General features: G+C 44.7%; 1 protein-coding gene across 1 annotated transcript in view; it reads right to left on the bottom strand.

Annotated features, from left to right (window-relative positions):
- Window positions 1–2,325: 2,325 nt before the first annotated feature.
- The window catches only part of LOC148139846 (putative G protein-coupled receptor 139), a 57,950-nt gene continuing 36,700 nt past the window's right edge, over window positions 2,326–23,575 (bottom strand). Inside the window, exon 2 of the mRNA XM_087980680.1 lies at window positions 2,326–3,319. Within this exon, the coding sequence (XP_087836806.1) occupies window positions 2,409–3,319 (911 nt within the window). The 3' untranslated portion in view covers window positions 2,326–2,408. The remainder of the gene's footprint in view (window positions 3,320–23,575) is intronic.

Raw genomic sequence — 23,575 nt, 5'->3', positions numbered from 1 at the left:
TTCATATTACAGAGGAGGGGGTACTGGATGGCTTAAAATGCATAAAGGCGGATAAATCCCTGGAAGCTGATTAGGTGTATCCACAGTACTTTGTGGGTAGCTAGGGAAGTGATTGCTGGTCCCCTCGTTGAGATATTTGTATCATCCATAGCCGCAGGTGAGGTGCTGGAAGATGGGTGCCATTACTTGAGAACGGTGGAAAGGAAAAGCCAGGGAACTATAGACCGGTGAGCCTGAAGTCAGTAGCAGGCAAGTTGTTGGAAGGGATCATAAGGAGCAGGATTTACATGTAATTGGAAAGACAAGAATGATTAGGGATAGTCAGCATGGCTTTGTGCATGGAAATCAATAACTTGGACTTCAGAAAGACGTTCAGCAAGGGTCCACATAACAGATTGGTTAGCAAGTTCAACACCAGAGAACACAAGGAGATCTAGCGATTTGGATACAAAATTTGCTGGACGGCGGGGTGTGTCAGGCTGGTCGCGGTGTGTGGATGGTGGTATGGGTCATGCTGGGGGTGGTGTGTGGACGGCAGTGAGGGTTAGGCTGGGGCGGTGTGTGCATGGCCGTGATGGGCCAGGCTGGGGAAGGTGTGTCGAGATGGTGAGGGTCAGGCTGGGGGATCGCTCTCTCTCTTTCTTTCTCGCCCTTTCTCTCTCTCTCTCTCTCTCGCCCCACCCCCCGGTCTTGACCCACCTTTCTCCCGGCCTCCCGCTCTCTCGGTCTCTCACTCTTTCTCTCTATTCTCTATCGCCCCCGTTATCTCTCCTCCCTCTCTCTTTCTCACGTTCTCACACGTCCCTCCCTCTCTCTTTCTTCTCCACTCTCTTGCTCACCTCCATTCCTTCTCTTTCTCTCTCTCGTCACCTCTCCTTCTCTCTGTCTCTCCCTCTCCCACATTCTGTCTCTTCTCTCAAGTCTCACGCCCCCTCTTGTTCTCTCAACACCCGTCTCTCGCTCCATCTCTCTATCTCTCACCTGCTCGCTCGCGATCCCTCTCTCTCTTGCTCTTTCTCTCTTACTTTCTCTTGTCCCTTCTGTCTCTCTCGCCCCCGCTCTCTCACTCTCATCCCCTCCATCGCTTGCACACTCTTTCTTTCCCCCTCCTTGCCCCTCCTTCTCTCTCTTGCTCTCATACTCTTTCTTGCCGTCACGCTCTGTCTCTCGCCCCTCTCTCACTCTTGCCTCCTTTCTCTCACCCCTTCTCTCTCTTGCTCCCATCTCCCTCACACACTCCTCTCACTCTCTCACCTCCCTCTCTCTTGAAAAACTTCTCTGCCTCACCTCCTCTCTCTTAGCACCGCCCTCTCTCTTGCTCCCTCTCTCTCTCGCCATTCATCTCTCTCTCTCTCTCTCTCTTTCTCCCTCTCTCTCGCCACCCCACTAACTGTCATCCCTCTCTCTCTCGCACCCCCTCTCTTTCTCGACCCTTTCTCTCTCTCCACCCTCTCTCTCTCGATCCCCTTTCTCTCTCTCTCCCACTTTCGACCCTCTCTGTTTTATTCCACTCTTGGACCCTCTCTCTTGCCTCCATCTCTCACCCAGTGTCTCCGTCTTACCCCTTCAATCTCTCTCTCTCTCGACCCCTATCTCCCCCCCCCCCTTTCTCTCTCACCTGGCCCCTCTCTCTCTTGGTCTTTCTCTCTCGCGCGCGCTCTCGCGCGCTCTTTCTTGCGTGCTCGCGCTCGCTCCCGTTCTGTCACATTTCCTCCCTCCATCTCTCTCTCGCCCCTCATCTCCTCCTGTCCCTCTCGCCCTCACCCTATCTCTCCCTTGCTCATCTTTCTCTCCACCTTCAATCACTCTCGATCCCTTTCCCTCTATGTCTCTCTCTCTCTCCCGCCCCACCACACTCTGTTTCTCTTTGCCTGAATCTCTCTGCCCCCTCCATCCTTCCTTCTCTGTCTGACACATTCTGTCTCCCTGGTTCTTCCCTTTCCCTCAGAGGTGGTGAGAAAGAGTGAGTGTGCAGAAAGAGAGAGGGAGAGAAATCAGGAGAAAAAGTAGGGGAGAGGGAATGGGGAGGCCAGGTTGGAGTTGGGGGGCAGAGGGAGTTAATCCCAGTTCCTGAGCACAGGGCGTGGTGCTCTCCCTTTCCCTGAGTACCAGGACTTGGGGCTGAGTTTGTGTCTCTCCAGCTCAGCTTCTCCAACACAAAGACACACAACAACATCGTTCACTCTGCTGCTCGGCACGCTTTAATGAACATTTTTATTGTTTACAAATGGAAGTGATGGATACAATCAGAAGGATGGTGCCTTTTCTCACTGGCCCCTGAGTTGTGAGAAACATTGAAATGTGTCCCTGTAACCCCCGGAAAAATCCGTGCTACCCTGTTACCATAGCGACAGGCTGCTCCATCACTGAAACACTGAACTGAAAGGAGAAAATCCCGGATTGATTGATTAATGAGGGAATTTGATGGATGGATGGATTTGGGTGAAGGGATATTTCAGCACAATCTTCAGCTGCTGCCTGAACTTAGTCTGGATCACAGCATAAATCGCGGTGTTTGTGCAGCAACTGAGGAGCTGTAGCATGAAGCCCAATTCCTGCACAAAGGGATGGAGATACAGAGAGGTATACACAATATACCACATCCGGTTCCATATAGAATAGAGCATGAACGTTGACCATAACAGGATGAAATTGGCCGAGATCACAAACAGTAAAATGATGGATTTTTTTCGGTTCCTCATTTCTGTGCCAGACGGAGCGTCCCCATTTGTGTGAGCGCGGAATCTCCTGCGGGCTCTGCTGGTCACTACAATGTGTCTGACGGTGAGAACATTGAGCAGCAGAATCAGGAGAAATGGGATACACGGGGTTAGAATGTGGTGGAGGGACTCGATTGTGACCCAGACACTGGAGTAACGAACAGCGTCTGTTACATCACAGAACCAGGGGCGGTTCTCCAGCCAATATCGAGCCGTGAGCATAAAATACCAGGAAATGTCCTTTAAACAGCTCAGCACAGTCACTGCTCCCAGAACCACAGCCGCCGTTTTCTCACTGCAATACTTACTTTTCAGCTTCTGGCAACAAATGGCCACAAATCGATCAAAGGTGAAAGTGACGGTGAACCAGACAGAGCAGTCAGCGGCTGCATAAAGCAGGATGGCGTGGATATTACACACAGGGACGGAGGACATCAGGAAATAAAACCTTTGCCAATAAACAATGGGAATGTGTCTCAGGATCAGGTCGAGGATAATGACCAGGAGATCCGCCGCTGCCATGGCCCCCAAGTAACGTCTGACACATGGAGACAATCCACAATCTTTATAAAGCAGGACGTAGATGGTCATTACGTTAACTGTGAGGAAGGAAAACAAACCCATTATCCATCAGCCTGGAGGCAAAGGGACCTGTTTGATCGGGGAACCAGTGAGAGGTTCAAATATGTCCCTCTATTCAGGGATCTATTAAAATAATTGGATTTGGAATAACAAATGGGAAGTTCGGAATTACTGACAAAAAAGTGACATAAATCACAAGAAACCCTCCCTCCCCAAACACACAGAGACACATCCATAAGGACAGATGGTTTCTAGAACATTCCCACACACTCGATCACTCAAGAGCAGACACTCCTTCCCAGTTCCTAATTTGGAGGGTGGAAACGTTGCTGTCCTGAAGGATTCTCTCCCAGTTTCTTGAAGACAAACGGCGTTTGGGAATTTCTGTATTTTGGTGAAAATTGTGGTCGATCCTGTGTGGGGAAGAAATGTAAACGCAGTGAAAACATATTCATCCCTTTAACTGCCTGAGGGGCCTTCGGAGCAGTGTCTCCTTTTCCCTGGAACGGGATCTCTTCCCTAGGGATCTTATCGTTTGTTCAATTCACTGACGTCCGGCCGTTCACAAACAATGTCAGGGACATAACGTTCCGGGGAATGTCAGTTGTAGAATGTTGGGGACAGACCATTCCGGGGAATGGCAGTTTTAAAATGTTGGGGACACAACGTTCCGGGGAATGTCCGTTATGGAATGTTGGGGACAGAACGTTCCGGGGAATGTCCGTTATGGAATGTTGGGGACAGAACGTTCCGGGGAACTCCTTGACTTGTCCATCACCTTTCCGCCCTGTCCACCCCACCATCATAATGTACTGTGCACAGGCTACGTTTCTGTCCAGCACGGGGAGGTGTGCAGATCACAGCAGGACACTAATGTGTGAACCTGAAACAAATATGAATCCAGCATAGGGAGCTGCATTGACCACATCATTGCATTATCTATAAACCTCAACAAGATAGTCCGACCAGCACAGCGAACTGTGCAGTGATCACCCGTGTATTGATGTGGGCGCCATGGTGGCAAAGTGGTTAGCACTGCTGCCTCACAGCGCCAGAAACCCGGGTTCAATTCCCGCCTCAGGCGATTGACTGTGTGGAGTTTGCACGTTCTCCCCGTGTCTGCGTGGGTTTCCTCCGGGTGCTCCAGTTTCCTCCCACAGTCCAAAGATGTGCAGGTCAGGTGAATTGGCCATGCTAAATTGCCCGTAGAGTTCGGTAAGGGGTAAATGTAGGGGTATGGATGGGTTGCGATTCGGCGGGTCGGTGTGGACTTGTTGGGCCGAAGGGCCTGTTTCCACACTGTAATGTAATCTAATCTAAAATCTAATCTGTAAACCAGGAGCAGTTAACCTCCCAGCATGTAAGACTGTCTACACCACCCTAGTGCATTGATCTGTAAGCCAGGAGCAGCTATCTTCCCACCATGTAGAGCTGTGCACACCAAACCAGTGCATTCATCTGTAAACCAGGCGCAGTTACACCCCCCCCCCCCCCTCCCCCAGCATGTAGGACTGCGTACACCACCCAGTGCATTGATCTGTAAACCAGGAGCAGTTACCCTCACACCATGTAGGGCTGTGTATCCCTCTCCAGTGCATTGATATGTAAACCAGGAGCAGTTACCCTCTCAGCATGTAGAGCTGTGTAGCCTACCCCCAGTGAATTACTGTGTAACACTGCGTTAGATCACTGCCCAGTGTGGGGAAACGTACAGCCCATGCTGGAAGTGACAGGATGTGCAGCTCCCATCCATTTACAGCTCCATCTCTCCATTGTGCCATGACAACGGCGTGCTGTTGGCGTGAAACCCACTTCCAGAGAGAAATGGCGGGGGGAATCAGTTTAAATATCACCACATGGGAGGGGTTTGGGGTACAGACAGAGAGAGGGAGACGGAGAGACAGTGTCATGGAAGGATGTGTTCCCAGGATTCAGAATGCTGAAATGTAGACACTTCGATAGCATCCTGTAACATGAGCCAGTTTTCCCAGGAAAGATGGATAAAAGGGATATTGGTGTGAGGTCAGATGAGCATTTGCTCTGCATCTTTGCAACTGGAATTGGTTTCAACAGAATCTATGACTCATTGGCAGATTCGAACAGGAATTTGTCTCAGTGACGTTTTCATTGAGTGTGTCAGAGGGATTGTCTGTACGAGCTAGTTTCCAGAGGTTATCTTATTGAACTCACCTTATTAACTATCCACCCACCCCATGGTGTCCCTCTCATTCAATGCCAGCCCGATTCTCCCACCCATCATGGCTGGAGGTACTTACAATAGCTCGGATGCCCCTGGATATTCCGTGATCCCTGGTTGAGCTATCTCAGGTTGGAACTGCTCTGCACAGTTTACCCCGAGCATCGCAGACAAGAGGCAATTACACCACGGTTTGTCGAAAGGGGCATGGAGGTCCGGGGGATGGGCTAGTGCAGAGGGGGACCATTCTCTTCCCAGAGGGGGCCACACCACCAGACACACCGAGCATGAACTGAGCTCACCATCCAGTTCAGTGCAGTATCTGCGGTTTGAAGAATTGTCCAGCAATACAGGTCAAGCACCAATAACCTTCCCCGCTCTGTCAGGATATGGGTCACTGTACTCTCTCTGCTCCCTCACATTCACTGTATGTCTTTTATATCACCGACCCCCGAACAAGGCTTATGCTCCATCTCTCTCACTGCCGCATGCAACACCTTCTCTCTCCACTCTCTCTCCCTCTCTCTCCCTCTCTCTACCTCTCCCTGCCACCCTCTCCTTCCCTCCACTGCATCCCCCACACTAATAACGTTGCATGGGTACAACTGTGGACTGACTCCCTCCCCCACTTCCCTCTCTCTCTCCCCCCCTCTCTGTCTCTCTCTCTGTCTCTCTATCTGTATCTCTCTCTCTCTCTCTGTCATCACGTCCACTTTATCCCCCATATTAATAACACTGCATGAATACAACACTGTCGACAGACTCCCTCTGAAAACCTCACCATCTGCCATTATCCCCACCTAAACCTGCACCAACAGCAGGGCCACCTACTCACTCCCTCCCTCCCTTTCACCCTTTCCAAGAGAAACAGCCTAGAATATGACAGAAAGGGCCACGCCGGGTGGTGGAGTTCCTGATATCAGATCCTTCGCCCACTTCCCCGCCATGTGGGGAGGACCATGGTACGAGCCGGAGAGGACCGGGACGCCTCGTGTGGAGATTCTGAAACATCCACGTCCCACCGACCGAGTAAGGAACAATGTTCAGTGAAGGGCAATGGTCACTTTAAACCCACTGGCAGTTCCGTTTCCCCCTGGCACAACTTTGAAGCCGTTCCCATGATGCCATCTCCCTTTTGTGTCGAGCTGGCACAGGTGAAATCCCCACGGTCTCGCTGGGCAGGAGGATGGGATCACAACACATTGTCACCACCACCTCCCAGGAAGGGAGCACGGAGACTCCCTCCTACACCTCCTCCTGTAAACAGCTCAGACACTGAACCTAACCTGTTATCTTTACTGCTCTCCCCACCTGTCCTGATATCTTCAATAATCTGTGCTTATATACACGCAAAGCTCCTTCACCCCCTTTATAACTGTACAGCCTGTTTTATTTTGTGTTTCAATGTCCTTCCTACCAAAATGCATCACCTCACACTGCTCTGAATTGATCCCCATCTGCCCGAAAACTGCACCAACGCTTGATTGTCCTGTTAGAGTTCCACACTCTCCTCCATAGACATCACAGTTCTTCCAGGTTTGATGCCATTTACAAACATTGAGATTATCATAGCGTCACAGTCCCCAAGAAACAACTGAAATCGTTCTACACGCCCAAGTGTGGGCAAGTGAAATACTGATACATTCCTACGGATGGAGTCGAATAATGAGATGTCGTCAACAGACCAACAAAACTCCTGACACACACCAGACACAGTGAATGAAATATTGACAAACCATGAAGCAAGAGAAATCCGGATAGGCTCTGCTTATTTTCATTGACATCATGGTATTAATGTTATGAAGTTGAAAGTGTGTACTGGACCTTTTAAGAGAGACAGAATGCCGTTCTGAAGTGAGAACTTACAAGCACCTGTGATACGAGACGATTGCAGATCCAGACTGTCAAGGACAACTGAAAATATGTAACGTTTGTCTGTGAAATAGATCCCTGAGTTGGTTGCTCTTTGGACAACAATTCGAATTTTACCAATCAGTTTAAATTATGCCCCAGGATACTAAAACCAAATCAAGTTTGAATTTATTGTTTTTCGAAAATTGAACCAATGAGATGATCTGATGTTGTGGATATTAATAACGTAGGCATTTTGAAAATTGCAGACACAGCAAGTGCCATCAACACAGATCCAAGATATTAGGAAACACTCTCTATCAAAGGTACCTTTTCATATGAAACATATCCGCAGTATACAGAAAGAAGATGACCCGGGAAGATCCAAAGCCGGAAGAAGACACAAAAACAACAGCTGCTATGCGGTTTTGAAATTACATTGATGTGATTTTAATAAGTATCTTATTGAAGGTTTATATCGTTATAGACCTGGAGTCGGGGAATAAGCAGTTAAAAGAAAGGGAGGTCTCAGAGTTGTGAATAATTGATGTAAAATGTTCACTTTCAGAGTTATAAAATAAATTCACTCAGGAACAGGCCTAAGCGGCACCATGTCATGTAGAGGAATCAGCTATCAGAGGAAGTGGTGGAGTCTAGTCCAATAACAACATTTGAAAGGCATCTGGATGCTGACAGATCTGCTGAGTTTTTGCAGCAATTTCTGCATTTGTTAAAAATTAAGATGCCTTCATTTTAATACAGGTACTCTGAATGCATAAACACTTAAACAGTTTTAAATGTTGCAAGTACATATAAACACATTTCAACTTGACTATTTTCTGCTAAGGAAAAAGCAGCAACGATGTTCCGACATGGAGCAGGGAATGTGATGTAGACATAGTTTAGACAATGTTCAAGGCAACTTCATTTGGTCCAGTTTGCGCGAGGATAATATTATTGTGTTACTCAACTCTGAGAGGAAGAAAATGTCTTTTCCCCGAGAAAGAGTGGCCAATGCTGCACTCTCTCTGCCTCATAGTTTCTCATCACAGCAATGTGTTCAAGCTAAAAAAAAGTGTGCATGAATAGTCTGAATAGTCACAGTCTGTTTCCCAGGATAAGGAGTCCAAAACAAGAGGGCATATGTTGAAGGCGAGAGGGGAATAATTTTTAAGGAACCTTAGGGCAAATGTTTCACGCAGAGAGTGATGTGTGTACAGAAGGTGCAGTCAGTGGAAGTAGTGAAGGCGGTACAATTGCACATTTAAAAAGTGTCTTAAAGACGAAGGACACTGGCCACATGCTGGCAAATGGGAGTAGATCAGATTTGGTCATCTGGTCTGAGTGGACACATTGGACTAACGGGTCTTTTTCTGTGTTGCATGACTCTCTTATTCAATAACAGAGATGAGAAGAAATTCTGAAATGATCTTTTAAGTCAGAATTCTCTTCAATGGAAGTTTATCATGCCTTTATGTTCACACTGATTCAAGGCTGAGTTAGTTAAACACTTGACAGGGAATTGTGTAACGGATAATAGAATACAGACAAGAAAGTGGGGTTGAGACCACAACTACAATCTTAGTGCCTAGTGGAGAAGGGTCAAAGTCTCTCATGATCCACTCCTGCTCCTCAGTCCCATGTTCCTATGTTCCATTCAGCCACTCAAACCTGCGAGACAGGAGCAGTTGGAGACGACTTACTGCTGTAAACTGGTGCACAGTAAAAGAGGAAACCATTCAGCCCCTCAGTACTGTCATACAAGGTTTGAGGTAATTTGAGAAATGTAATTGGAAAACCCAGGCTGGGTATAAAAGAGGCCCCTCGTCTCTCTTTACACAGATTCCCCTCTCTGCAAACTGTGCATCATTTGTTGGTCATGTTGTTGACCCAGAGTTACTGTGAATACAGCCCCTATATCTCACCAAGAGATGGCCCACATCGCTGACTGCAATATTGAATAATCGACCTTCCAAGAGAATAACACCCATCAACCTTCCAATAACAGAATGTGAGAACATCATAAACAGGGGCAGGACTTCCATCCCCCTCAAGCCTGCCTTGCTCTTCACTGCGATCATGGCTGATCTGCGGTAGTTCTGAAACCCTCTTCAATGTTTAAATCTTCATAGCCCTGAACTCTCTTTCAGGTCAAATCTTCTTTAAAAACTTTGTCATCTAGCTCTCCTAACATAATGGAAAAGCAAATTGCTGACATTCAATAACCTATGTTTGAAATAAGCACTCCCTGCTCCTAAACCATGACCTGTTGCTATGAATATATGATATGAACACAAAAATTCAGATAACAGTGACTGGCCCTGATATTAAGGCAGTTCTTGACTGAGGATGACGTCAAGGAGCTAAATACAATTGCATTAGTTTGGGAATCAACATTGACTCCAACCAGTGGGGAGTTTATCTCGGGAAAATGGTAAGTGTTTGTGGTGGTGGATGTCTCAGTCCCGGGAGATCTCTGTGGGCGATCCTCAGGTTAGCTAACTCTTCACAAACATCTTCAGCTACTTCATCAATGACATTCTCCCAGCATAAGATCAGGAGTGGGAATGTTTCTTGAAGATTTTTCAATGTTCCCAACAATGTGTACCCCCGTCAGCTCCAGAAGCAGTCTGTGTCCATGTGCATCAAGAACTGGACAACATTCAGGCTTGTGCTGTGAAAGTATATGTAGCATTCATATAACAGTACTGTGAGATTCTGCTTAATTTCACAGGGAACAGAGGAACTCATTCAGCATCACAACCTCACTTCACAGGAATATGAGGAAGCCATTCAGCCCATTGAAAGTACTGAACAAGAAGAGGGATTGCCCATTCAGACCCTCCTGCCTATTGCACAGGAAGCAAGGATTCCAGTGTTAGGGACCAGGTCAGAGCTCCTTAAAATATTTTGAAGTGATATTTTAAATCCAACCATTATGTTATTCTAAACAACTGGTTCAGAAGTAGCGTGATTGGCGAAACTATTCGATGTTAAGCAAAACAGTTTATTTGAGCACTATCATGAAAATATTATCAAAGAAAGAGGAATTTAGAATAACAACACGATTTGAAAACTTATTAGAATAGTAGATACAGTCCTATTACTAAGTAACTGTACCAATATAGTCAGATCCCATAAACACAACCACTTGGCAAAAAAGAAAATTCTCACATACAATTCTCCGGGAGGGAAAATAAAACAGCATCCAGAGAAAAAAAAAAACGGTCAGAGAGAGTAACAGCCAGGAGTTAGTCACCGAAGCTTATAACTCTCTGGAGACGCCAATAGTTTCTGATGTTACTGAGAAACCAAAACCCAGAGATCCTCATCTGTGAGAGCTGGCCACACCCATTCAGGCTGCATTAAAATAAACGCAAGGCCTCCCTAGCTGTTTACTCAGTGGCTTTAACTAACCATCTTGGTAACGATCATTCAATCTCTCAATTAAAAGAAACCAGGACAAAATAATGTCTTAAAGCTGCAGCATCGTCACACTTGTCAGTACATCGAGCTGTTAATCAGGAACCAGGGGTAACCCAATCAGGCCCTTAGCCCTGTCCAATCGGACCAGGAATGAGCCATTCAGCCCCTTGAGTCACTTACACAGGGACAGGAGGAGGCCATTCAGCCCCTTGAGTCACTTACACAGGAACAGGAGGAGGCTATTCAGCCCCTTGTGTCACTTACGCAGGGACAGGGGTTGGCCATTCAGCCCCTTGAGTCACTTACAAAGGAACAGGAGGAGGCCATTCAGCCCCTTGAGTCACTTACAAAGGAACAGGAGGAGGCCATTCAGCCCCTTGAATCACTTACGCAGGGGCAGGGGTTGGCCATTCAGCCCCTTGAGACACAGGGACAGGAGGAGGCCATTCAGCCCCTTGAATCACTTACACAGGGACAGGGGTTGGCTATTCAGCTCCTTGAGTCACGTACACAGGGACAGGAGGCGGCCATTCAGCCCCTTGAGTCACTTACACAGGGACAGGAGGAGGCCATTCAGCCCCTTGAGTCACTTACACAGGGACAGGAGGAGGCCATTCAGTCCCTTGAGTCACTTACACAGGGACAGGGGTTGGCCATTCAGCCCCTTGAGTCACTTACACAGGGACAGGGGCTGGCCATTCAGCCCCTTGAGTCACTTACACAGGGACAGGGGTTGGCCATTCAGCCCCTTGAGACACTGACATGGGGACAGCAGGAGGAGACCATTCAGCCTTTCAATGCTCTTACACAGAGTCAAAATGAGGTAATCACTGCTGATTCCTGATGAAAAACCTGTGCCCAAAACATCAACTCTCCTGCCCCTCGGATGCTGCCTGACCTGCTGTGCTTTTCCAGCACCAAACTCCCGACTCTGATTTCCAGCATCTGCATTCCTTACTGTCTCCTAATTAATGCTCTGGCATGATGAACAAGTGGAGCAGAGGCTATACAGACAGTCTGCTCCATGTTGTTCTTCGTGGCTCTGTTGCTCGTGATACACCCGTGACTTTAACGTGGTTTTCTCGCGGTGAGCAGGGAAGCAAAATGCTTTGTGTGAAATCTCAAGGAGACACCTTCCACCTCCGAGAAGACAGCATGATATTCTCTATGGAGTGCAGAAGCTGGTCGGAATGAAAAATAACAATTTTGTTTCTTAACTTTAATAGTGATCATGAACTATTCACAAATACAAGACCCCTTTTTCTTAACTGCTGACTATCTGACTCTAACTCGAAAACAAACACTGTTTTTATAACCCACGTATGAAACATTACATTCAATTAATCTGAAGACCACACAGTCTCTGTCTCCTCCGCTGTCCTCACTCTTCCAGCTGCTGATATCCATGGGTCACCTTCCTTTTTTTTAACTGCGACTAGGCTTTACATGAAAATGTATCTTTGATAGAGAGTGTTTTAGATGGCCAATTACCTCTCCGGCTCTTCAGCAGTCCCTCTCTGTCTAATGTTCAAAGTGCCAGGTGTATATACTCCCCATTACACAAAAAAATTCATAATTTGATTGGTTTCCACACATCAAAACAATAATCTTCAAATTCCATTATCTTCTGGTATCCTGGGCATTATTTAAACTAATTGTTATCAAAACAGCAACCAAAACTCTAGTATCCATTTACCAGCCAATTGTCACATTTGGAAATGCCTTACCATTAGCTAGCAGGAGAAAGTGAGAACTGCAGATGTTGGAGATCAGAGCTGAAAATGTGTTGCTGGAAAAGCGCAGCATGTCAGGCAGCATCGAAGGAACAGAAGAAGGGCTCATGCCCGAAACGTCGATTCTACTGCTCCATGGATGCTGCCTGACCTGCTGCGCTTTTCCAGCAACACGTTTTCAGCATTAGCTGGCAGCTCTGGCTGTACATTATATTCAGCAAAACTCATTCTGTCTTAAAGTGACCATACATGCTTTGTGCTGCATAACACCTCCACCCCCCCCCCCCCCCACCCCGCCGCAGTAAAAATAAATGATGCATCAGAATGGAAAGATGCCTTCATTTCTTTTCCTGTAATTCTGAATCCCAAAACTAAGAAATGCAAAAGTAGTTAATCTAACTTACACCTTTCATATTAATTCTGCACACATATGTAACATTTGAATATGTCAAATCTTATCTGCACGTTTTCCTTTAAATCTGCGATAACACATCTGCTTTCACTATTTTACGGCCCACAACATGTATATTTTGGCACTTAAACGATGGTAACATCAGACTCCAATGAAATATTCTCATATTTTAGTCTTTAAATCTTTCAAAAATGCAAAAGAATTGTAATTTTTATGCATTCATCTCCGACAACAGTTTTGTCACATAAACAATAAAATATTGTCAGGTCAGTACCAAACTCAATAATCTTTTTTCAATAGTGGAGCACTTTCTTTCCGGTGGGTGTTTGTTTTTTTTTCAGGTAACCAATTCCATTCCATTCTCATGTTCCTGCATCAAACATCTCCAACTCCTATATCACTAGCGACAATCGCAATTTTGAAGATTTTCAAAATATTTGGTGTAGCTAAAATTGGTGCGGTAGTTAATGCTGCTTTTGAATCCTCAAATGCCTGCGGGAATTGTTCTTTACACCAAAATGTTGTATCCTTTTTTAGTAAAGCCATCAGCAGTTCCACCACGCTGCTAAAGTTTAGAACAAACTTCCAATGGAATCTACTCAGTCCCAAAAAAATCGAAACTCTTCTTTCATTGAGGATGGTTGTGGAAATATCTCAAAGCCCTTCGACTTTGTGTTCCATGAGGTCAACCTTCCATGTCCATTGTAATTTCCCAAGAATGTCACATCTGCCTTCACAAATTCTGTTTTCTTTTTGTTTAATATCAATTTTCCTTCTTGTAATCGTTCAATGAGCTCTGCCAACTGTAACACGTGATCTTTCCATGACTTGCTAAAGATGACTGCATCTAACAGATAAACTGCGCACTTCGTTAATCTGGCCACAACTCGGTTCATGAGTTTTTGGAATGTGGCTGGTGCATTATTCATTCCAAAGAGCATCACTTTGATTTGATGTAGCCCTTTTAATGTTACAAACTTTCTCTGAAAAAGTTGCCTGCCAATTACCATGCAGTAAGTCTAACTTTGTGGCTTGTCAAACTTTACGTATGTCGTCTTTGAATCTTGGCATTGGATAGGAGTCTGATTTTGTTTCAGAGTTGACCTTCTGATAGTCCACACAGAACCGCTGAGCCCCCTCAGGGTTGGCAACGAACAGAATCGGCATACTCCACTTGCTCTTACTTGGTTCAATGATATCTTCTTTGAGCATCGCATTCAGTTCCTTCTGGGCCTCGGTGACTTTGTGAGTTTTAAGCCTGCAGGAGTGTTTGTTTTTATCAGCACAGCGTTCCCTACTTCCACCCCAAACACAAAATCGTAAGTCCTCCCATCATGGTTCTGCAAATGTCCTCATACTGCTGCAATGAACAGTCAACTTGTTTCATTGCTCCTGTAGCAGATAGCTCGCTATCCTATCCCACTCTTCAACGACTTCCTTGTTATTTAAAGGATTTTGCGTCACATCAAGTCTCATGACATCTGTATTTGATTCCTCATTCTGCGGGGCAGGAAATAACACCTGTTTCACCAGTTCCTTATCTCGATATCAGTAAGATTACAACGTATTCACATGACATACCTGTTAATTTTTTTATATCCAGCATCTTTATCAGATAATTTACCTGACTCTACTTTTTTCTCCATTTTGAAGGGGGCACTAAACCTGGCTTTGAAGGGATTTCCTACCGCTGATGGCATTACCACAGAACAAAAACATCAAATTTCATAGTTTTTACCTGCCACTTGCTTCATTCAATGCTCTGCCCTCTTTAGGTGCTGTTTAGCTAACTAATATACATACTCTATTTAATCTCTCCCTCACCTCAGATACATAATCCAAGTGTGAGATATCCGACTTTGGTCCTGTTAATTTCTTTTTAATTAATTTCAAAAGACCTCTCACTTCATGTCCGAATATTAACTCAAAGGGAGTAAACTGAATAGATTTATGGGGGCATCTCTAATGGCAAACAATTTAATGGGACACCTTTATCCCAATCATTTGGCCAATCCTGACAGTACACCTTTAATATGGTCTTCAGCGTCTGATGCCCACTTTCCAAGGCTCCCTGCGATTCAGTTTGGGACGCACTTGATTTGAAGTGCTGTATGCCTAAGCTATCCATGATTTACTTAAACAACCGAGCGGTAAAATGACTCTCTCGAACTGACGGAAACTCTCTGGGTAGCCTGTACTGAGTAAAGAAAGCTACCAACCCCTCCACCACCTTTTTGCCTTAATACTCCATAATGGAATTGCTTCTGGTAATCTGGCAGACACATCCATTATGGTTAGCAAATATTTGTTTCACTTGTAGTTTAGAAAGAGAGCCTACGCAATAAATCATAACCCGCGTGAAAGGTCCATTGAACGCAAGAATTGGCAACAAAGGTTCTGGTTTTAGTCCTGCCTGTGGCTTACGGCACGGATGACACATAATGCAAAAACAAAACCACGTCGCTATGCATTCTGGGCCAGTAGAAATGCTTTTGTACCTTAGCCTGAATCTTCCAGGTGACCTCCTGCAGGTAGTTCATGTGAAACCCGTAACACTTCCTGTCTGTATGCGATCGCCAACACAATCTAGGCAACTTTGGCCCATTTCCTCTCTGTACTAACCTGCCATGGTCTCCATTATCATTTCGGATTCTATTTTTAAGTTGCTAACACTCAACAATATATTTTGATTCCTTTTCTGAGTATGCATCAATTTGTGTAAATTTCTATTGTAAGGCCATTAGCCTTTCAGGACTAAACACCTCTGTCTGACACTCTGCTAATTCATGTTTATTTTTTTCTGCACTATTACGCGAAACAACGGGCCAGCAAATTAAACTTCCGTTCTTTTGTGTTTCTCTTTACTTTTTGCTTCTTGCTGTAACTTATGACAGTGAGATCTTGTTATGACGCAGTCTGGAAAATTTCCTGGGTATTTCTCTCTTAACTCTTCAATTTCCTGGTCTTCCTTTGACTTCTCCACCAAAAAAGGTGTCACTTCCACCTTGGATCCTGCTAACTGGTTTTCAAGAATAAAACGTTATTTCTGAAACTGACGGTCTGACACTCACGCCCACTGTTACGTCCCCAATCTTGATTTGGATCTCCAACCTGATCTTACACAGGGGAGCACTAAATGTCTGTTCCTATTCCACAAATGATCACTCTCTCAGGTAACATGTCAAAAGAGTGCAAATACTTTTATCACTTACTTTTAGAGGCTGAGAGAATGTGAGGATTACAGACTCTGGAGATCACAGTTGAAAGGTGTGGCGCTGGAAAAGCACAGCAGGTCAGGCAGCAGTCGAGGAGCAGGAGAGTGCACATTTTGGCATAACCCCTTCATAAGGAAACTGGGGAATGGGTAGAAAAGGTTCTGAGAGATACATAGGTGAGTGGGAATGGAGCTGGGCAGACGGAGTTTGGAAGGCGATAAGTAGATGCAGGTGTGGGGGGAGATGGTGATAGGTCAGTGGGCAGGGAGAAGTGGATAGGTTTACGGACAGCTGGGATCCTCCAACCACACAGCATCAACATCAACTTCACCAGTTTCCAATTCTTCCCTCTCCCATCCTCATCCCAGATCCAACAGCACCAGAACAACCGAGCATGATCTGAGCTCACCACCAGATCAATGCAGTATCTGCTGTCTGAAGAAATATCCGGCAATACCGGACAAGCATCAATAACCTACCCCGCTCTGTCAGGGTAAGGGTCACTGTATTCTCTCTGCTCCCTCATTGTATATCTGTTATATCACCGACCCACGAACACGACTCATGTTCCACCACACTCACTACTGCATGCAGCAACATCCCGCCTTCCCTCCATTTTAACCCACCCAAGATTCCACAATGTTCAAAATGCTTTTCCCCGTCAGCTCCTGAACCAGCCTGTGTCCATGAGCAGCAAGATTCAGACTCCATTGAGACTTGTCTCAATGTTAAATTGTCCGTAACACTCATGTAACAGTACTGCCTGACACTGCACATTGCCACAGTAAAATAAGAATTCATTCATCACCTCACGCTGGTTTCACAGGAATATGAGGATGTCATTCAGCCCATTGACACTATTGGAGAAGAACAAGGACAACCTGTTCAGTGCCTCCAGCCTATTACTCAGGAAGAGAGGGAGTCTAGTGTGATGGAACACACCAGAGGCCCTCGAAAATATTTCAAGGTAGTAGCCTAGACTCTAATGTTTTCTTATTTTAAAGGAAATGTAAAGTGCCTGTTCCAGATGAAATGTGAATGGTCAAGCTACGCGGTGTGAAGCAAAACACCATTGATTTAAACACGGAAGATAAAATGAAACGAAGGAAAGAGGAATTTAGTATAACGTATTTCTATTGGAAAAGTTAACAGAATAATAGATCTAGGAACTATTACTAATGAACTGTTCCAATATAGAAAACTCCCATAAACACAGCCTTTGGCAAAAAGGAATATTCAGACACAGATTGTCACAAACATTTCTCCAATCCAGGAATTAAAACCAGCATCAAGAGAAAATTCAGAGAGAGTAGCCGCCAGGACATAGTCACTGAAGCTTCCAACTTTGTGGAGACCCCAATAACTTCTGTTGTTACTGAGAAAGCAAAACCCAGAGATACTAATCTGTGAGAGCTGGCCACACCCATTCAGACTGCATTAAAATAAACCTAAGGCCTCCATCGCTGTTTACTCAAGTGGTCTTAACTAGCCAGCTTGGTAACGATCATTCAATCTCATTCTCAAAAGAAACCAGGACAAAATAACTTCTCAATGCTGCAGCATCGTCATACTAGTCAGCATACCGAGCTGTTAAACAGGAACCAGGGGTACCTCAATCAAGCCCTTGGCCCTATCCAATCGGACCCCGAGGAAGAAGCCATTCAGTCCCTTGAGTCACTTACACAGCAACAGTCGGGGGCCATTCCTCGTCAACATACTAACACAGGGATAGAATGAAGGAATTGATGTTGATTTCTGATGAATGATATATGCCTGAAACGACGAATCATCTGCTTCTCGGATGCTGCCTGACCGGCTGTGCCTTTCCAGCACCACACTCCCGACTCTGATCTCCAGCATCGGCCGTCCTCACTGTCTCCTAATTGATGCTCTAATATGATGAACAAGAGGAGCAGAGGCTGCACAGACAGACTGCTCCACGTTGTTCCTCATGGTTCCGTTGCTTATGATACACACGTGTGACGTTAACGTGGTTTTCTAGTGGTGAGGAGGGAAGCCATATGTCTTGTGTGAAATTTCAAAGAGACACCTTCCATCTCTGAGTAGATAGTCTGGTGTTATCTATGTAGGGCTGAAGCTGGTGGGAATGGCTACCTTTTTCAGATGGAAGGTATTGTGGCTGCTGTTGAGGATTGTGAGCAACATGGCGTTCAGTACGGGTTCACACACCGATTGCACAATGACGTGGTTAGAATTAATTAGGCCATATAAAGAATTAGAAAAGCCGTATTAGTCTGATGAATGGATTCTCTATGTTCAAATAATGTTGATCTTGTCCATGTTGATCTTGTCTAGTGCAGTGCAATCTGTATGCCTTACTCTGTCCAAGTCTATTTCCACCCTATAATCTGCCTGGCCATGCTTACTATGATTTGCTTCCACTGCTCATTAATAAAGATTTTTCCCTGTACTGAGATGCGCGTGACAATAAATCAAACCAATCAATCCTGGTACAGTATGGAACTTCTCACCTTATCAATGTCTTTTTTTTTGGAAATAAGCCACTCCTCGTGCTTCAGCGTAACCATTTCTACGCCCCTCACAACTCTACAGATTAAAATCTCAGCTTCTTCACTCTGTCCTCATGATACCATTACCCGTGACTGTGGTAAGGAGATCATTCCTTACAAAGGGGATGAAATCTGTACAGAGTGCCCCAAATACTCTCTCATCAAGGCTCTACAAAAGCAGGAAGATGGCTTTACTTATGTTCTCGAATCATCTTACAATGAAGCACAGCTTACCATTGACTGCACCCATTACTTACACAGGGTTTGATTCGGAGCAGTCAGCACAGACTTGTGAGTGGGAGATCATGCTTTCCAAATTTGTTAGAGTTCTTTGATGAAGCGACCAGGAAGGTTGTTGAGGGCAGAGAAGTAAACATCGCCTCCATGGATTTCAGTAAGGCCTTTCATAAGGTTCCACATGGTAGGCTGCATTGGAAGGTTACAGCACGTGTAATGCTGGGGGACTGGCTAATTGGATACACAGCTGGCTTGATGGTAGGAAGCAGAGGGTTTTGTGGAAGGATGCTTGTCAGACTGGAGGCTGGGTGCATAGCTGTTTGTTATCCATGATTTGGTTGAGAATGTACAAGGCATTAGTAAGTTTGCAGATGACAGTAAAATATGTGGTAGCGTGATCAGTGAGGAAGATTATTAGAAATTTCAGTAGAACCTTAATCAGGTGGGCATGTGGGCCGAGAAATGGCAAATGGAATTGAATATATATGTGTGAGGTCTTGCAGTTTGGAATCTCACATCAAGGTAGGAGTTCCATGGTGAATGGAAGGTCCTTAAGGGGTGTAATGGGCAGAGAGACCTTGGCGTTCAGGTGCACGGTTCCCTGACACTGGAGTCACAGGTAGACAGGGCAGTGAAAAAGGCATTTGGGACACTGGCCTTCATCAGGCAGGACATTGAGTGGAGAAGTTGGAAATTAATGTTGTAGTTACACAGGACTTTGGTAAGGCCGCACTTGGAGTATTGTGTTCATTTCTGTCACCTTGGTAGAGGGATGGATGTTATGAAATTAGAAAGAGTGCAGAAGAAATTTACAAGGACGTTGCCAGGACCCAATTGTCTGAGTTATAGGGAGAGGTTGGACAAGCTAGGACCTACGAGACCTAGTGTCTACGAGACTGAGGTTGGACCTTATAGAGCTGTATAAGATCATGAGAGGTATGGATAGGGTGATTGCTGTCAGTGTTTTCCAAGGTTTAGAGAATCGAGGACTAGATGGGATTAGTTTAAGGTTAAAGGGGAAGGAATAAAATTGAACCTGAGGGGCCATTTCTTTACACAAAGGGCTGGTACGTGGATGAACTGCCAGCAGATGTGGTTGAGGGGGGTACATTAACAACATTTCAAAAGCATTTGGATAAATATTTGGATAGGAAAGGACTGGGAGGATATGTGGCAACTGCAGGGAAACGTGGTTAGCGTGGATGGACATTTATAAGGTAGAGTCGAACCCCTCTGTTTCTTAAAACCAAACACCCAGAAAAGCTCGCCTCACCTCGTAATCTGTTAAAATATGAGCGACACAGATCTCCTACATTCCACTATTTAAACAAAAACTGACAAATTAGTTTCTTAACTTTAATAGTGAACACTATACAACAACTAAGATCAAATCTAAGCCTCGCTTGTCTTAGCTACTTACTATCTGACTCCAACTTTGTAAAAATATGTTGTTCCAACAACCCACATATTAAACATTACAATCTCAAGACCACACAGTCTCTATCTTCCCGCTGTGTTCACTCTTCCAGCTGCTGATCTCCCTGGGTCATTTCTTTTACTGCAAGTAGGTTTTACATGAATGTGTATCTTTCATAGAGTGTGTTTGAGGTGGTCAGTTAGCATTCCTGCTCTACAGCAGTTACTTTGCTGTTGGAGGGCAGTGACTCTCCCTCGAGTGTTCAAAATACTGGGTTTATGTACTCCCCATGCTACAATAATTCTCAGAATTTGATTGATTTCCAGGTGTACAAACAATAATATTCAAATTCTATTGGCTTCTGATATCCTGAGCATTATTTAAAGTCTTTGATTGCATTTGAATTGCTGTCAAAACAGCAACCAAAACTCAGATTTCAATTTCCCAGCTAATTGTTACATTTGGAACAGTCTGATCTTTAGCTGGCACCTGTGGCTTTACTTTCTATTCAGCAAAGCCTGTTCTGTCTTAACGTGAACAGATATGCTTTCGGCTTCATAACACCTCCCCCATTCAGAAATAAAATTAACCATCAGAATGAAAAGATGGCTTCATTTCTTTTCCTCTAATTCTTTATCCCATTATTATGAAATACAAAAGTATTAATCTCAGTTATACCATTCTGTACATATATATAACACTGGAATAAGTCAAATCTTATCTACACTGCTTCCTTCAAATCCACAATAACACAACTGCCATCACATTTTTCGGGCCCACGGCATGTACATTTTGTAAGTTTAAAGTCGGTGACATAAGACTCCAATGAAATGGTGTCATATTTAGGTCTTAAATATCCCAAAAAGGCCAACGGGATTGTCATTGTTGTCGACAACCGTCTCCGACAATTTGTCATACAAACATTAAATAATTGTCAGGCCAGTACGAAACTAAATCATTCTTTTTCAATAATGGAGATTTTGTATTTTCTCTGGTGGATATTACAATTTTTTCGACAAGTAGCCAATTTGCCATTCAATTCCATCGTCATCTTTTTGTACCAATACATTACCGACCCCTATATCCCTAGCATCAGACACAATTTTCAAGAGATTTCAAAATATTTGCTGCAGTTAAAACTGGTGCGGAGATTAATCCTGCTTTAAAATTCTCAAATGCTTCCTTGCATTGTTCTGTCCACCACAATTCTGTGTTCTTCTTTACTACATCCATCAGTGGTGCCAATACGCTGCTGACATTTGGATCAAACTTATAATAGAATCCACTCAGTTCCAAAAATTAAAGGACTTCCTTCTTCGAGGATGGTCGTGGAAATTCCTCAATGTCCTTCGTCTTTGTTTTCCATGGGATCAACCTTCCATGTGCAATGTAATGTCCCAAGAACATCACATCTAACTCCGTGAATTCTGTTTTCTTTAAGATTTTTTTTACCAGGTTTGCATCTTGTAAACGTTCAACATGCTGTGCCAACTGTAACATAGGAGATAAATAAGCTGCATAATTTGTTTATCTGGCCACAACTTCGTTCCTGAGTCTAAAATGTGGCTGGAGCATGATTCATTCACATGACATACTCGATAACTGTCTCGATGACTTTCCTGTCTGGATACCGAATTAGCTGGCAAACAGAAGACAGCGAGTGGTAGTAGAAGGAAAATATTCTGCCTGGAAGTCTGTGGTGAATGGTGTTCCACAGTGCCCTGTCCTTTGGCCTCTACTGTTTTGTAAATTTTATTAATGATTTGGCTGAGGGGACTGAAGGATGGGTCAGCAAGTTTGCAACAAAGGTTGGAGGTGTCGTTGACAGTATAAAGGGCTGTTGTAGGCTGCAGTGGGACGTTGACAGGATGTAGAGATGGGCTAAGAGGTGGCAGCTGGAGTTCAACCTGGATAAATGCGTAGTGATGCATTTTGGAAGGTCGAATTTGAAAGCTGAGTATAGGATTAAGGATAGGATTCTTGGCAGTGTGGAGGAACAGAGGGATCTTGGTATGCAAGTACATGGATCCCTTAGAAATGGCCAGCCAAGTGGACAGAGTTGTTAAGAAAGCATATGGTGTTTTGGCTTTCATTAACAGGGGGATTGAGTTTAAGATTCGTGAGATCTTGCTGCAGGTCTGTAAAACTTTGGTTAGACCGCACTTGGAATACTGCACCCAGTTCTGGTCGCCCTATTATAGGAAAGATGTGGATGCTTTGGAGAAGGTTCAGAGGAGATTTACCAGGATGCCGCCTGGACTGGAGTGCTTATCTTATGAAGGAGTTTGACAGACCTCGGACTTTTTTCATTGGAGAAAAGGAGGAGGAGAGGTGACCTAATTGAGGTATACAAGGTAATGGGTGGCATAGATAGAGTCGATAGCCAGAGACTAGTTCACAGGACCGAAATGTTTAAAACGAGGGGTCATAGTTTTAAGCTGGTTGGAGGAAAGTATAGAGGGGATGTCAGAGGCGGGTTCTTTACACAGAGAGTTGTGAGAGCATGGAATGCGTTGCCAGCAATAGTTGTCGATACAAAGACATTGGGGACATTTAAGAGACTGCTGGACATGCATATTGTCACAGAAATGTGAGGGGGCATACATGAGGATCAATGGTCAGCAGAACATCGTGGGCTGAAGGGCCTGTTCTGTGCTGTATTATTCTATGTCCTATGTTCTATGATAACATTTTTATCATATCCGGTATCTTTACCAGATAGTTTAACTGACTCAATTTTTTTTTAATTTCAAAGGGGTCACTAAACATGGCTTTGAAGGGATTTCCTACCACTGGTGGCAATATTAATACGACATCCCCACGGGAAATCGTCAACGATTTAGAGTTTTTGTCTGCCACCTGTTTCCTTCTTCAGGTGCTGTTTTGCTCACTCACCTACTCAGTCTGACCTCTCCTTTACTTCACGTACATAACCCAAGTGTGAGATCTCCAACTTCGGTCCTGTCAATTTATATTTAATTAATTCAAAGGACATCACACTTAACATGTACGAATATTAACTGAAAGGAAGTTAACTGAGTAGATTTATTCAGGACATCTCCAATGTTAAACAATTTAAAGGGACACCTTTATCCCAATCATTCAGGCAATCTTGACAGTATGCTGTTAACATGGTCTTCGGAGTCTGATGTTAACTTTCCAAGGCTCCCTGGGATTCAAAAAGGGACACACTTGATTTGAAGTGCTGTATGCCGAAGCTATCCATGAATTACTTAAGCATTTGAGCTGTAAAA

The sequence above is a fragment of the Chiloscyllium plagiosum genome, unplaced genomic scaffold (genome assembly GCF_037043375.1).
Source record: "Chiloscyllium plagiosum isolate Xiang-an unplaced genomic scaffold, Cpla_swu_hap1 HiC_scaffold_37, whole genome shotgun sequence".
NCBI lineage: Eukaryota > Metazoa > Chordata > Chondrichthyes > Orectolobiformes > Hemiscylliidae > Chiloscyllium > Chiloscyllium plagiosum.
Note: the sequence above shows the minus strand (reverse complement) of the source record. Positions and strands in the feature narration are given on the sequence as shown.